General features: G+C 39.6%; 2 protein-coding genes across 4 annotated transcripts in view; one reads left to right on the top strand and one right to left on the bottom strand.

The window, feature by feature from the left end:
• Positions 1 to 15,799, bottom strand: part of tpst1 (tyrosylprotein sulfotransferase 1) — a gene marked incomplete at its 3' end in the record, with an annotated part of 837,181 nt that overhangs the window by 655,274 nt on the left and 166,108 nt on the right.
• Positions 1 to 15,799, top strand: part of LOC123986552 (ATP-binding cassette sub-family G member 4-like) — a 62,461-nt gene that overhangs the window by 30,705 nt on the left and 15,957 nt on the right. For 2 of the 3 annotated variants that reach the window (XM_046074873.1, XM_046074874.1), the window contains exon 2: positions 12,211 to 12,467. In XM_046074873.1, coding sequence (XP_045930829.1) covers positions 12,224 to 12,467 — 244 coding nt within the window. In that variant the 5' untranslated portion in view covers positions 12,211 to 12,223. Of the gene's footprint in view, positions 1 to 9,076; positions 9,205 to 12,210; positions 12,468 to 15,799 lie in introns of those variants that run through there. The other variant, XM_046074876.1, reaches the window with a different exon arrangement.

Below are 15,799 nucleotides of genomic sequence, written 5' to 3'. Positions count from 1 at the left end.
TGCATCTTACTAAATAAAAAAGTCATGAGATTTCAGTTATCAGATTAGATCTGATTAGATTAGAAAACTTTATTAATCCCCAATGGGGAAACTCAGTTGCCACCGGCTCACATCACACAACATACAATATAAACAGAAAAGACTACCAGTATGCACACACAGGACAAGAAGTAAAAAACAATGCCCCCATTTAACGTCTTCTGAATCTGCATTAGAGCTGACAAATATGACCGGCCGAAAACCTTAAAATCAAAAAAAGATCTAAAGTCTGAGCCGTTCAGTAGAACACCGGGGCATCTTCAGTCGGCAACTAAAGGAACTACTAAGTGTCCTAAGGACACTGTGGATTGGGTGGTCTACAAGATCCATGAAATTCTTTAGTTTGGCACTCCTTCTCTTATGTAAGATGACCTCCAGTGAATCAGGGGCAAGGCCAATCACAGAGCCAACTTCTTTAATCAACATTGATTAAACATTATCGTCTACAGTAATGCTGCCTCCTCAGCAAAGCACAGAAGGAAAAAGAACGCTGGCTATAGTGCCTTGATAAAAAGTATAAAACAGATTTCTGCTCACATCTTAGGTAAAATCTCCTTGACTGGGCCTTGCTGAAAACAATGTCTGTGTTCTTTTTCCAATTTAATTTGGTATCAAGGCAAACACAAGATATTTATAAGATCTGCTGAACTTTGATGATCACAGGAAGAACCTCGTCCTTCTTCCTCCTATAATCAATAATCTTTAGTTTTTCCAGCATTTAGTTGGAAAAAGTTTGACCTATTCACAAAGGAGGCGACATCACTTTGATTAAGTTAAGGCGGTGAAAATTTCTGAATGTGGCAAGATGCCTGGCTATGCCTGTAGTCAGCGGTGTAGAGGGTGGATTAAAAAAAAAGGGGGGGATGAAAATTTGCCCTCTTTTGCTCCTGTTTAGTTAAAATTGATAGATATTTTTTCTTTTTGTAAAATCTGACAAACTTGGGACATATCGAGGTAAGGTGGTGGTGGCAGTGATGCAATGGATAAGACTATGCCTTTGGTGTAAGAGACCCGGGTTTAATCCCCCACTGTGACACGTCCACCATTGTGTCCCTGAGCAAGACACTTAACCCCTAGTTGCTCCAGAGGCGTGTGACCTCTGACATGTATAGTAAGTCGCTTTGGATAAAAGCGTCAGCTAAATGAATAAATGTAAATGTAAAATCCAAGCAATAGTGATGTTGTGTAATTTAAAATTTTATACATTTTTGAGCTAAAAGGTGTGGTTCAATAGCGTTAAAAGCACTAGAAAAAACATAATCCTGACTGAACTGGCCGTTGATTCAAGGTGACTATAAATTCTATGCAGCATAAAAATGAAGCGTCGTCAACTCCTACACCCCTCCTACATGCAAATTGCAAAGGATCTTAAAAGCGGACACTTGTTTAGACAAGTGACCTAGGATAACCTTTTCAAAATATTTCATGGTATCGGAAGTAAGCGCTATGGCTATTTATATGAGTGTAAGAAAACAGCAGAGGCTACACACACACACCTCTACTCAGAGTGCAGTTAACACTGGTTTAATAAATGAGTGTAGTTTCAGTTAGTTATGTTTTAATGACAGACGACAGACTGAACGATAGGGATGGCAGCCTGCTACTACGAGCTAGGTTTACATTACGTTAGCCTAAACATGGTAGCCTTTAGCATTTAGCCATTGTAAACATCATGCAACATAGCTGGCTAGCCTGCACAGTAATGCCACTGGTCTCAAACAAAATAATAGTATTGTGTATTTCAGGATAACGACATACTAAAGATAACACTTTGGATATGATGTTAATGTAACGTGAATAGAAACTCTCTCAATCTGGATGTCTGTCTGAGGTGCTTCGCTAAGTTGAAAGTGTTTCCTACTTTAGTCTGAAAAGTTCAACAGCACCGTTTGCATACAGGTTATTGCTAAAGTTATCATTACTCCCTTTCTTTTTGACAAGTCAAGGCGACTTGTTGCTGCAGCTGCACTGGTCGCCCTCTTTCACGGGTTGGATCCTCAGTACCTATGGTACCGTCATGTTTTCTGAATTTTGGTATTAACTTGGTACTGAAGTATCGGTTCTCGTGACATCCCTAATATTGACAAGCAAAATGATGTCAAATGATCTTGGACATTTTATTATGTAGAATTTTGCTCATCAACAGGTAATTTCTAAACATTCAAACGGAGCCGAGCTGTTGATCATAATACACATGTACACTTTTTTAAGTGACAACTTCTGAGCTGCTCTTAAACACAGACACGTTTGTGGACAAGGAGAACACCAAGGGAGGCTACATCCATCTTCATCTGTAGAACAGTTTGAAATCATGAGAAATGTGTATTAAATACAGTTTTAAAAATAATTTTCCATGACCTTTTAAAGAAATACTGAAAATGTTGGAGCATTCTGCTCTTCTGGGCTTCTTGTAGAAGACTTCCATGGCCCTCTGATATGGGAAGTCCTTGAGTGGAGGCCCATTAATAGACTGCCACTTGCAAACTGCTAGGTGCTCTCCGTCTTCACCTGCAAGCAGGGAAAGAGTAATGAGAGTTTGCCAGTGTCTTGTCAGTGTCTAGCATCATTTTTCTCTGGCTTGAGGTCCCAGCACACTGAAAGCTCTCAGAATGCTGAGAACCTGTGGACCAGGCTGTCCTGAAGACCATGCATGTAGCCATGGCCTAATTACATGGCAAGGAATCTACAATAAGTAAAGTTGTCACACACTTGTGAGGGGTGTACTCCCTTTTGAATATTTGATTATATCTTTTCATGTGACAACACTGAAGAAATGACACTATGCTACAATGTAAAGTAGTGAGTGTACAGCTTGTATAACAGTGTAAATTTGCTGTCCCCTCAAAATAACACATCACACAGCCATTAATGTCTAAAGCGCTGGCAACAAAAGTGAGTACACCCCTAATGGGCCCAGTTTTACCTGTCAGTTATTTTGGCTTTTTTATTTTTTTTCATGGATATTGCTGACATGTTTATCAACTTCAAACAACCAAGAACAATAAATCATACACTCTGCATACTGCGTCATTAAACCTGTTAAGTATGGGTTTCCTAGACTGGAAAGATTAAAGTGCTTCCCCATCGTGAGCATTACAAATATAAACACTATATTATCGTGATGCCTTGCTTTTGGTTTCCAGAGTTATAACAGTCACTCAGATGAAGACGACCCAGAGAGGATACGGATGATGATCCAGAGAGCTATTGCAGATGCTGACTGGATTATTGATAAAGTAAGGATGAAGGCCTTTTTCATTCCATGCTGCTGTTCAAATAAAAACAAGCTGCATTTTTTAATTATCTTTTTGATTTACAGTATGCCAAGAAGAAGTGAGGTTCATTACCCATGAATACAACCTCGGGTGTTGCATTTCGCAGTGCTGCACCTGATGTGAGTTATAGTGGTGGATGTACTGTTTCTGTTATTTGTTCTCATTGGCGTGACCAACTACGATGAAGCAACATCTGATGAGGAAGACCTCACAAGTCATGAACTGTTAGGATCTGTATAAACGAACTACTCAATTCATTTGAAATGTTAAAAAGTGTTGTTCTTGGAATGAAATAAATAGAATGTACTTTTTTATTTTTACTCATTATTATTTACAGTGTACACTTTCAGTTACATTTTAGACATGTGGCTATCCTGGAGTTTTCAAAATCACCACAGTTAGCAGTAACAAATAGTAAGGTGTCCGAGCTGTGGGACGTTTTGCTGTGAAAGAAGAACTGAGAAAGTAGTGAACATAGCCAAGCAGGTGTTCAGATGATTTAATAAAGATAGACCAGATAACACACATAATGAAACAATGTACTCTCAGAAAGCAAAGGTGGGGTTAATGTATAGGGGTGTGTGTGTGTGTGTACACTCCATAATACACGGATAGCAGGTGGGTTAACGAGGAATTTAACAATTCCAACTCGAGGTTCACTTACTAGCTTTTTGTTAAGATGTACATTCATACATTTACTTGTTTTGTCAAAGGTCAAGAATGAGCTTAAATGCCATAACTGGCATTACATGGAAACAACATGCTCTTATTTGCCTCTGACATTTCTGCCTTTGATAAAAAGCCTGTATTGTTACCAGTAGAGGCTATTTTATTTTAATCGGCAAGCTTAAGTAGAAAAATGGTCCGGTCTTTCAAATAAGAAACCTGGACTGGCACCGGTGTGGCCTTTGGAAGTGCTTCTTCGAGTCCCTAGGTTGTCTTCTCAGGATCAGAATGGGCATTACTGCCAAGTAGTATTTTACAGTGAGGAAAATAAGTATTTGAACACCCTGCTATTTTGCAAGTTCTCCCACTTAGAAATCATGGAGGGGTCTGAAATTGTCATCGTAGGTGCATGTCCACTGTGAGAGACATAATCTAAAAGTCTTAAGTAAGTGAATCTTCTAAAAGAAGTGGGAGAACTTGCAAAATAGCAGGGTGTTCAAATACTTATTTTCCTCACTGTATATGTGGAAGGAATTTGCTATGGTGATTATGTGCTAGACAGAAATAAACATACAGTTAACTAATAATAATTATTATTTACATGTGCATACTCCAGATTTGTGTTGTGCAAATGTATTACAGGGGCTGGATTTGTATTAATATAAATATAAAATTGACAAAATATAAAAGAATAAGAAATATGTGCAGGCTAGGCTACACCTTTTCCCTGTCCCATTATATATAATATATTGTATAAATACAACATGGATATGTGGCTTGTGTGCTCCAGAGAGAGCTGAGGCCAGTGTTTCTCCAGAGCTGCAGTCACTGAGTGAAATGTGCAAATTTTAAAGTGGTGGAATGTTGAGATTGAAAGGGAAGAGTAAAGATTCAGCAGGTTTCCTCTCAAATCAGGACCATTCAACACAGGACATGAACACAAGGTGGTGCTGTGATCAAAAGCTGCAGAGCAGCTACTGAGCAGACTTTGTGGAGAATGTTTTGTCAACTGCCATTTCCAAGGTCATGAATGAACTTTAAATCTCAGCTTTTAACCCAACATAGATTTAAAAAAAGGCTTTAGTGTTCAGAAAAATGGAAATTTGAAGATCTACAAAATGATGTGCTGACTGAACAAATCTGAGGAAGACCAAGTGATGTGATTGAAAGCTCCCTAACAGCTTCTAATCAACTCTTAATAATTGTAATCGAACTTAACCACAACCTTCCTCTCCTGAGCAGGTAAAGTAAAATAAATGGTATAGAAACATAATAGTTTGTACACTGCGGACCTACTTGTTTACCTATTCTCAACTCTGTAATCTCTGTAGAGAAATACATAATTCCTTTGCAAGCGACGACTTGCTTCAAGTTTTATTACCAAGTGTCAAAATATATGGACATGAAGTAGTCTTTTTTTCAATTACACAATTTGCTCACTCACCTCAACAGCAAAAATGATGACACGTTTTACTGTGCAATATAATACAGTATTTATTCAAGTATAACCATTTGTCATCTAAATTAATAAATGGAAGAGAATGACACCCATAAATAGAAAGAAAGAAAATGTATTTGAAAAAGAAGAGAATGTACTCCTTGTGTGCTGTGCCCACAGACTGGTTGAACCAATATAATGGAATAAAACCTAAAATAACAACACATAGATGTTCAAATCAGGAAGTCAACTTTTTCCTATCTTCTAAAACCACAATGTATTTGCAGATGCATGCACATGCAGTATTTCAATTGATACAAAAAGTAGTAAAACTAGATATACAGAGTAATTCTTCAGTATAAATATTATTCCTTTTTATAAATAGCTCCATCTTCTTTAATGTCGGTCTGAGATGTTGATGTTGAGACATTTGGTGTGAACAGAACTTCAGATGTTCCAAATACAGTGAAGCTTAAACACTGTAAGTCCTCACACCTGCTGACCAGGGTGGGAACAACTGCAGTAGCCAGCTGGCTGTTGCATCACACACAGGCGTGTCAGAAGTAAGGTGTAAAGAGGAGGTGTAGCTGTTTCAGGACGATGTTGGCGCTTTGGGATTGCTTCAGAAAAAGAGCTGCAGCAGAGTAATTCTCTAAAGGGGATATCTCCCAGAGAACACAGGACAGGCACTCTGGAAACGCGGTCACAGTCACATCGTCACTTCTGCAGAATAAACTGGTCAATGAACTCATTCTGCTCCGACTCCACTTTGGACAAGGCTTCATACTCAATATGATATCTGAAACAAGGAAACACAAGAGAAAACTTCAGCAAAGCAAACGGTCCATTTTTTTTGCGTGTCATAAGACATGCCAATTAAAGCAGATACCAATGATACAGTAAACACTTCTGTGCCATGTGATGGCAACATATATTTACTCATTTGGCAGACGCTTTCATCCCAGGCTACTTCCATTTGAGTAACAGCATACAAGCATCAATACAAAAAGGGATCTATAAGTAACAACAGATACTAGTAAGAGCTGTTAGTGCGACCGGCGTCGATGGGGTAAATACCTAGGGAAAGAGGTAAGAATAACTTGCTCCCCCAAGATCATTACTGGCTGTTCAAAAGGTCACAAGAAGTCATACCAGATGATGTCATCACATAAGGTTGTTGTTTAAACACATGCCTACATTAATAAGAGATCAAATACTATTTCACTGACTAACATTTGGGTTTTATTTAACATTACAGCCATGACATTCATATGGTGACTTATCTCAATTGTGATTAATTGACTGTTCCAAACCGACTTTATACACCAGAGACAGTTATGTAAAGCTGACTGCAGCACATGACTACTACATGACACAGTCGACTATGGACTTCTTCATACCTGTCCATTTAAATGTATTGTTACACTTTCTATAACTATCCTACATCCACTTTGAAATTGCAGATTAAACAGAATTACTAAAGTAAGTTAAAATTGAAAAGCTTCTGCTTTTGTGTGAAAACCTGGTAAGTCAGTCAGGGTGGCACTCAAATGTCAGCGTTAAGTGTCCTAATCACGTTAAATCAGATCATGAGTAGTTCACGACATACAGTCCCCTCCAAAAGTATTGGAACAGTAAGGCAACTTCCGTTGTTTTTGTTGAAGACATTTGGGTTTAAGATCAAAAGATGAGGATGAGACATGAGTTCAGAATTTCAGCTTTTATTTCCTGGTATTCACATCTAGATGTGTTAAACAACTCAGGACATAGCACCCTTTGTTTGAACCCACCCATTTTTCAAGTAAGCAAAACTACTGGAACATGTGACTGACAGATGTTTCTTGTTGCCCAGGTGTTGCCTTTTAGGCTGATTGATCCAAAGATTAAATAGCTCTGCATGACTAGTCTAAGTTTTCATCCTTGGTTCAAACCTATAAAGACTGCATTGAAATTTGCAAAGACGTACAGAGATGAGCAGCAAACGTTCTGGAACCCAATCTGATGGACTGATGAGACCAAGATTAATCTCTAGCAAAGTGCTGGAAAGACCAAAGTGTGGAGTAAGAAAGGAACTGCTTATGATCCGAAGCATACAAGCTCATCTGTGAAGCATGGTGGAGGTCATGTCATGGCTTGGGCGTGCATGGCTGCTTCTGCAACAGGCTCAGTAATATTTATTGATGATGTAACTGATGATGGTCGCAGCAGAATGAATTCAGAAGTGGACAGAGACATTTTGTCTGCCGGAGAAATGCATTGAAACTAATGGGGAGGAAGTTTCTCATGCAGCAGCACAATGAGCCAAAGCACACTGCCAACAAAACAAAGGACTTCATCAGGGGAAAAAGTGGAAGGTTTTAGACTGGCCAAGTCAGTCACCTGACCTTAACCCAACAGAGCTGCATTTCACCTCCTTAAGAGGAGACTGAAGGGAGAAACACCCCGAAACAAACAAGAAGTGAAAGAAGCTGCGGTAAAAGCCTGGAATAGCATCACAAATGAAGAATGCAACAGTTTGGTGATGTCGATGGGTCGCAGGCTTGAGACAGTTATTGCAAGCAAGAGTTAAGACTACACCGAGTGTTAATTGTCTTCTTATATATTTGTATACTGTTCTGTATACTTCTTAATGTCCACTGTACACTTTATTCCTCTTGCAATACAGATTTAAGGAGAAAAAAGAATAATTTGATTATTCCGACACCACATGAATGCCCCATCAGTCACCGCTCACCCCTCCTTTTCCAAGTGTGCAGGAGAAGCTACGGTGGCCAGCACGCTCTGTTGGGACTTGTGCTAAATAATACGTGTGGTCCTATTTGTCCATATTTCACCTCTCTTCTTACTTCTAATAAACCAGACGACTACAATTTCTTCTTCTTGTTGTTCTTGTTCTTGTTCTTCTCGTTCTTGTTCTTCTCGTTCTTGTTCATCAGTGACGAAATGTGCTGTGTACAGCAGTTTGTCTTTTTGGGCTACTGTAGAAACATGGCAGCGCAACATGGCGATTTCCGTGTAAGGGCTCCCGCAGTGTATGTAGATAGAAACAGCACTTTCTAAGGTAATAAAAACATTCAGTGTTGAGTTTTTGATTCACACGGGGAAAAAATACCAGTCTCCTGATTGAAAGTTCAGTTTTTGGCCGACACGTCCACCTCCTTACTCAGACTTTTTTGTTAAATATCCAGCACCTACCTTTAGCGTTGAAAAATTACACTACTTTTACTTTTATTTTATATGTTACCATATTTTAATATAGGCCTACACTTGAAGGAACTACGAATTTCATTTTGTTATGCAGCCTTGTGCTGTATAATGATTAATAAACAACATTGTAACTTGTGAAGTAGCTGACAGAATGCAGCTACTGCTCTGTGCTGTTAAAGTACTTTGTACACACAACCATGCACTGATGTCTCTTCTCTATGACTTTTCACTACTACTGTATAAGAACATCACACTACTTCCTATAACCCTAATCCAGGCAGAAACCAACTGAATTGTAATCTATACGAGATAATGTTGATTTGTTTCACACCTATCAGAGGCTTGACTACAAACGTCTTTATCATAAGTAATATTGAGCTGTCTGTACTTTCCAGGCAATGGGTTTGTACTCATTTGTACTTGTCTCTCTCTCTACCTCTCTCTCACACAGAGACATACAGCCTACTGAGACATGCTGTTACTCACCACTGTCTCTGCATCATCAGCATCATGCAGGCATCCAGCACTTTGTCTCTGCCACTTGGTTGCTTTATGTGTGTGCCTGTCAGTGAAGCACTGGTGAGACTGAGACACACTTGCTCTCTGAAACATGGTCTTTACATGATTAGTGCTTGCATAGGTTGTTGTCACTGGATCTGTCTTGATATGAATATATGAATTCTTAAATTTAGTTATAATTATCTACAAATATAGTCTACAGCCATGCCAGAGGCTCTGTGAGGTTACACAGCCTTGCTCTGAACTACACGCTACAGTAATAATGCTGACATGCTGATGTTAAGCAGGTAATATTTACCATTTTCAAAAAGTTAGTTAATCATGTTTGTATGCAAACATTTGTTAATTGGCAAAGGTTTATGGGAATGACATGATGAGGGTCACATGGCTCACCAAAGTTATTACAATTGATCCTGTGGGAAACATGAATGTCTGTACAAGGCAATAGTTGCTATATATTTATTTCAGTTTGTATAAGTGGTGCACCAATGGATACTGCCATCCCTAGAGCCATGGCTAGTGTGGCTGAAAATGATTAATTCCTAGCTGGCCCACTGATCAGAGATGTAATTTTCATAATCAGTGAGGTGAACTATATCAAATTAAAGCAGACCATCTGCTCTCTAGTCATTGCTTAAATTTTTTTTTTAGCTTCTCTGCACTGGCTCCCTGTAGAATCCAGAATATAATTTAAAATCCTTCTTCTTACCTACAAAGCTCTTAATGTTCAGGCACCATCTTATCTTAAAGAGCTCATAGTACCTTACTACCCCACCAGAGCACTGCGCTCCCAGAATGCAGGGTTACTTGTGGTTCCTAGAGTCTCCAAAAGTAGAATGGGAGCCAGAGAGAACCAGGTTCTAATTCGGGTTCAGGAGGCAGACACCATCTCCACATTTAAGAGTAGGCTTCAGACTTTCCTCTTTGATAAAGCTTAAAGTTAGAACTGGCTCTTGTGAGTCCTGAACCATCCATCCATTAGGCTACGTTCAGACTGCTGGCCAAAGTGACCCAAATCGGATTTCTTGTTCTTATGTGACTCAGATCTGATCTTTTTTATGACCGTGTGAACAAGCCAAGTCACATGGAATCTTTTCCAGTTCGGATTTGGGCCACTTTCATATGTGGTCCAAATCTGATACAGATTGGATCTTTTTAAATGCAACTGGAGTCTGGATAATCAGGTCGGAATTGATGCGACTTTGAAGTCACTCTAGAGCAGCTGTCGTCACATTTCTGCTGTTGACGGAGCTGCGGTGAATGGAAAAAGCTCTACAAAAAGCAATTATAAACATGTGGTGCTCTTTCTTCTCTACCTTGCTATCATCTGCTCACAAATTTCCTTTCTTACATCTGAATCCACCGGACCACGAACTCTCTTCTGAGTTACGTGCATGCTACTTGTGTCCAGAGAGAGAGAGAGAGAGAGAGAGAGAGAGAGATGGTTGTGGGGCAGTTGAAATGCAGTAATTCTGGCTCTGGAGCTGTGGGGTCTGGATCTGTGGTTGCGAGTCATCTGCTGCCTCCATGTTCCTGCTCTACACCTGCTGCTATAATTGTTACTAGTCCTATTGTTATTATTATCATTAACATTACTATAATTATCTTTACCATTATTCATTTTCAGTACTACTACCTTTACTGTCTGTATTTCTGTGTGGATTTTGTCGCTCTTTCTCTCATCTGCCTCTTCCCCAACCGGTCGAGGCAGATGGCCGCCCACCCTGAGCCATGGTTCTGCTCGAGGTTTCTGCCAACGTTTTTTCCTTGCCTGTGTCGCAAAGTGTTTGCTAATGGTCGGAATTGTTGGGTCTCTGTAAATGGTAACGGTCTAGACCCACTTTATATGAAAGGCACAGAGATATCTGTTATTGTTGTTGAATTGGCGCTAAATAAATAAAACTGAATTGAATCAAAACCACTCTGGAATATACAGCCAAATTGCATCACTGTTCAAATATTTTGGGATTGGGAGTGTTGCTAATACACTAAGTCTTCATCTATGCTGAACATTTGATTGGAAGTCACACCCACCTCACTTTACCCTCAGCTAGTCCCAGCTATTATTAGCTATTATATATAGCTTTATTCGCATTTTCCTTTAGCATTCTTTCTGCAGCGCCATGAAATGTCTACATGTGTGCTGTATAGAAATCAAATACCAAAGGCATATTTTCTGGGTTCTACAGTTTGTTGTTGCTGTTCTTTTATCTAAACAGATGATCTCTCTGGAAGTTGAACGACATACTGAACTTCCTAAGTTCTGCATGTTTATATATTATATCTATGTGAGCCTGTGTGAGTATTTTGTATGTGTATAGTAGTCATGATCTGTTGGTAGTAAGGTCATGTCACCACCACAAAAGCAATGCATTTGAAACCCTTTCTCTCTGTTTTGTCCTTCCTTCAATGCCAACACTTACAGCTGTGAAAATGGAGAAAAAGTGCCAGCCTAAGTGTGGACAGAGTTGTTTTATTTATTTTTTTCAAAGCTCAACTTCTGACATATTTTTAAAAATCCAAACATGTAGGTCCAAGCTGTGTTTGCTTTGGCAAGTTTCCCAGTGGATATTTTTTGGCAACCTTGTATTTGTTTATTACTTTCAACTGCAATTACACTTCATGGTCACGGCAATCAACTGTCACACTCTTTTGTGATCTCTACACTTGCTTTGTTAGAAATAAACTTTGCTTTGTACAGGGTAAAAAATGTCAATTATCTAATGAGATTATTTTAGGCTGCTGACTGGCTGAAGTGTCGTGCTGTTTTGTTGTTTCAGTATGAACTTTTATTAAATGAGCTCCAAATATGCTAGCAAGGTGCAGGTATAAAATTAGACATGTCAGCAGATAATGAAGCATGACAGACCTCCGTTCTTTTTCTGATTTTGACTTTCTTACCTTTACTACCTTGTATCCTTCTCTTTGAATAAGATGAAAACTTATTTATATATATTTATTCATATTTATTAATCCTACAGGGGGAAATTCAATGTTTTTTTCACGCTGTTGTTAATGAGGTAGTATTATATACACACATGCTCTTCCCTACCCTTCCTCCCACAGACAGAGAGCTGGTATGGACAATAAGGCTTTGGAACCTGAGGCTGTGAGTATCCCCATGGAGGAGGCCATCATGTGTAATGGAGGAGGCCAGCCTCAGCAACAGCAGGAAGCAGCAATGTTGACCCACCTGAAGAAGATTGAGAACCAGATCACTGAAGCGCAGCGTTTCTCCCACCTACCCAAACGCTCAGCCGTGGACCTGGAGTTTGTCGACCTTTCCTACACCATCCAGGAGGGACCATGCTGGAGGAGGAGAGGTAATTTTTTTCAAATTCCCCAAGTCTGTGAACTCTACTAGACTGATGAACAGCATTCTTCCAAAAGATATTCCTTCATTTGGTGTTTTGATGATGGTGGAGGAGAGTGCTGTCAATGGTCTGAATTCAGTGGTGGGCAGAATACTGAAAATCTGTCCCCCATAAGAAATGACTCTCGCTGTGCACTAGGTTAGAAATAGCCACTCTGCAATATGGTTATTTCAATGCAATGCATTTTGCTTTGCTGCATGATGATTATCTAGTTAAGCTGTTTCTGTTTAATACAGTTATTTTACTTTTATCAACAAGTTATTGATAAGATTCATCATCATTTGAAATATCACACTTCCTATCTGCCATGTTGGCTACATGTCCTGCCATCAGGACATGTAGCCAACCAAAACACTTGCTTTGATATGAAGGGCACTGCATATGATTTGCTTTCTCCAATAGCTTAGGCAATACAATATGTTTATTCCTAAAGCATACTCTTTACAGTTTAAAGAATAATTGTGGCAATAACACAGGAGCAGCACATTGTTGGATGAAGTAGGGTAAGCCTGTATATAGAGAGAGACCTGTGCAGCATTTGTGAAGCCCAGCAGGATTGTGTTATCCACCCATATTAACTCTCTCATTATGCTTAAAAAATAACAATTGAGTAAAAGCCAAGCTCAGTCTCAGTGGAGACATTCTGTTGAATTCACAGTCAGGCATCACTATAAAACAAATAGCAACCAATGTAAATTAGAGAAAAGAAATCATTTTCAATCAAAAAAAGCCATGCTCTGCACAACGGCAGGATTCTTTTAATAGATCAATCTAGTGCTCATCTGACTTAGATGTTACAGTGTGTAGCCTATATTTGTTCTGCATAGACTAAATACTAGGGCTGTCAAATGATTTTTATTCTTAATCGTGATTAATTACAAAATTTAAATAGTGATCATGATTAATCGCATGTTTTATGACATGATTAAAATACTATTATTTTGCATTTCTTAACTGTTTAACTGTCTGTATTAACAATGTAAACAATTCTTACCAGTGTATCTTTATTGGGAATCAAAATAATGCAAAGAAAGTTAGCTTATAAACCTGACTTTTAGATTTACTTGATTATTGCAAATCAAAAGATGTGCAACGAGAGTGAGGTAAAACAATCAATGTCTTCAGTAATAAAGTCTTCCTTAAGCTTGCTTTCAAAGATTCTACAGCAAAAGTGTATGCACAAAATGTACACACATTAAGTGCATAACAAACAAAATACGCTGTAGATTCATATTTTTTTTTATTCAGTTGAAACTAATGACACAGCAATTGCTTTTCGAAGGAGTTTCAGTTTGGCTGCTTTCTCCGTTTCATACAGGCTATGTAAGCGTGCAACTATTGTCCCCCGCGACGGCAATGTATATGACACTATAGTACTCACTATGATTGGCGTGTTCTGACCAACCATAGTGAGTCTCAAAGACCCGAGTCTTGTACAATGTTGACTGGTCTGCAATTAGTTGCCACCCATTAGTTTCTTCGATTTGGTTTCATCCACAGGTCTGTGGCGACTTGCACTCTCTAAAATAGTGCTTTGCCTCAGTCCGCAAGCATCATGCTGATTAGCTGCACTAGCTGCATGCTTAGCTCGTTGATGGTAGCTTAAGCTCAAAGTGCTTCTGTGAAATTTTAATTCCATTTCACACAAGGTGCATACTGCTTTTGACTTGTCAACAAAGGAGTCTGGTAGTTTCTTAAAGTAAAATGCGCCATTTAGGACTGTTTTGTTGTTTATCTCCATGGCTGCATAGGAAGTGTCTGTGGCAGCATATCAACAAGTAAATAGCTTGAAAATATGATTGGTACCCTTTAGAAGTTGGAAGAAATAACTGATTTATTATGATACTGTAAGCAGATTATTGTGATTTAATTAATATCACAAACCCAATTCCAAAGAGATTGATGTTCCAGTGACCCCTGGGTGCAGTGTGAGGCAGGCAGGCAGGAAGGCAGGGGAATTCTCATGTTACTTAAAAGTTTTCACCTGACTGCTCAAGGGTTGATCTTTTCAGTGATCACATGATGGGAGGACAACTTTCTGGATTTAGTTTTGAGGGGAATATTTTTGGAAGAAAGTCATACACTCTGACCTGGTATGTATTTATGAGCCGGGGTCCGGTGTTGGTCAGCAATCGATTCATTGTTAGCAGTGGAGCGGAGGAGTGCAGCTTGAGTGTCCCTGCAAACCTTGTCGCAGCGGTGAAGGTGACCGATACTTGCTCTCTTAAATAGGGAACAGAGGCGGTTGGTAACTCAGCAGTGGCTCAAACGGTGACAGTTCAGATAATTGTGGGTCTAGTCTACCCGTCCCACATGTGAACTCCAGGGGGTGTTATGGGAGAGGACTGTGCCTAATCGGGTGTCGGAAGCATCAACCTGGAGGATATACTGGCACGATGTAACAGGCTGCTCCAGGATAGGGGCTGCTGTAAACAGTTCCTTTAGATGGTGAATGCCTGATCAACTTCTGGGGTCCAGCAAAACAGGATAGAGGCAGAAGTGAGCCTGGCAAGGGGAACTGCCACTCAGCTGTAGTTCCTAATAAAGCCGAGGTAGAATTTGGCGAAACCAAGGTGGTTAGGTGGTAAAGGTCACTCTGCTACTGCTCTGATCTTCTTTGGGTATGTCTTCACCTGCCCACTCTGGATGATGAAACTCACTGTGTCAACATGGAAAACAGACTTCTCTGCCTTGACGTAGAGCTTGTTCTCGAACAGCCTTGGGAGTACCTGGCAAGAGCGGGAGATGTAATCAGACAGGTTATGGAGAGAAGATGAGAAAATTATCTAGGTAGATGAACAAAAACGATGTAGAACTTTACGGAGGAGATCATTCACCAAGGCTCGGAATACAGCTGGTGCATTAGTGAGGCCAAGCGGCATTACCAGATACTCAAATTGTCCGAGGAGGGTGTCGAATGCTGTTTTTAACTAGTCTCTGATCCTGACAAGGTGATATGCCTTTCTGAGGTCCAGTTTTGTGAAGAAGAGGCTCAAAGGTAGGGTTTATTAGCGGCAAAGATTTATTTTATTTCTTTTACAGGAATGTCATTTAATTAATAGTCAATGCAAGGGCAGAGCAATTTTCTTGGCCAACATAAAGAAACCAGCACCCAGAGGGGAGGATGGACAGATGAGACCAGCAGCTAGAGAGTTATTGATGTATGTTTCACTGATTCTCTTTTAGGGAATGACGGAATATAAACGCGACTAGTAGGAAGTGACGCACCAGGGAGCAGGTCTATTGCACATAGTAGTCTTTGGGGATGGTAGATCCATCAG

Source organism: Micropterus dolomieu, linkage group LG17, assembly GCF_021292245.1.
Source record: "Micropterus dolomieu isolate WLL.071019.BEF.003 ecotype Adirondacks linkage group LG17, ASM2129224v1, whole genome shotgun sequence".
NCBI classification, from domain to species: domain Eukaryota; kingdom Metazoa; phylum Chordata; class Actinopteri; order Centrarchiformes; family Centrarchidae; genus Micropterus; species Micropterus dolomieu.
This window is presented reverse-complemented; position numbering and strand designations above follow the sequence as displayed.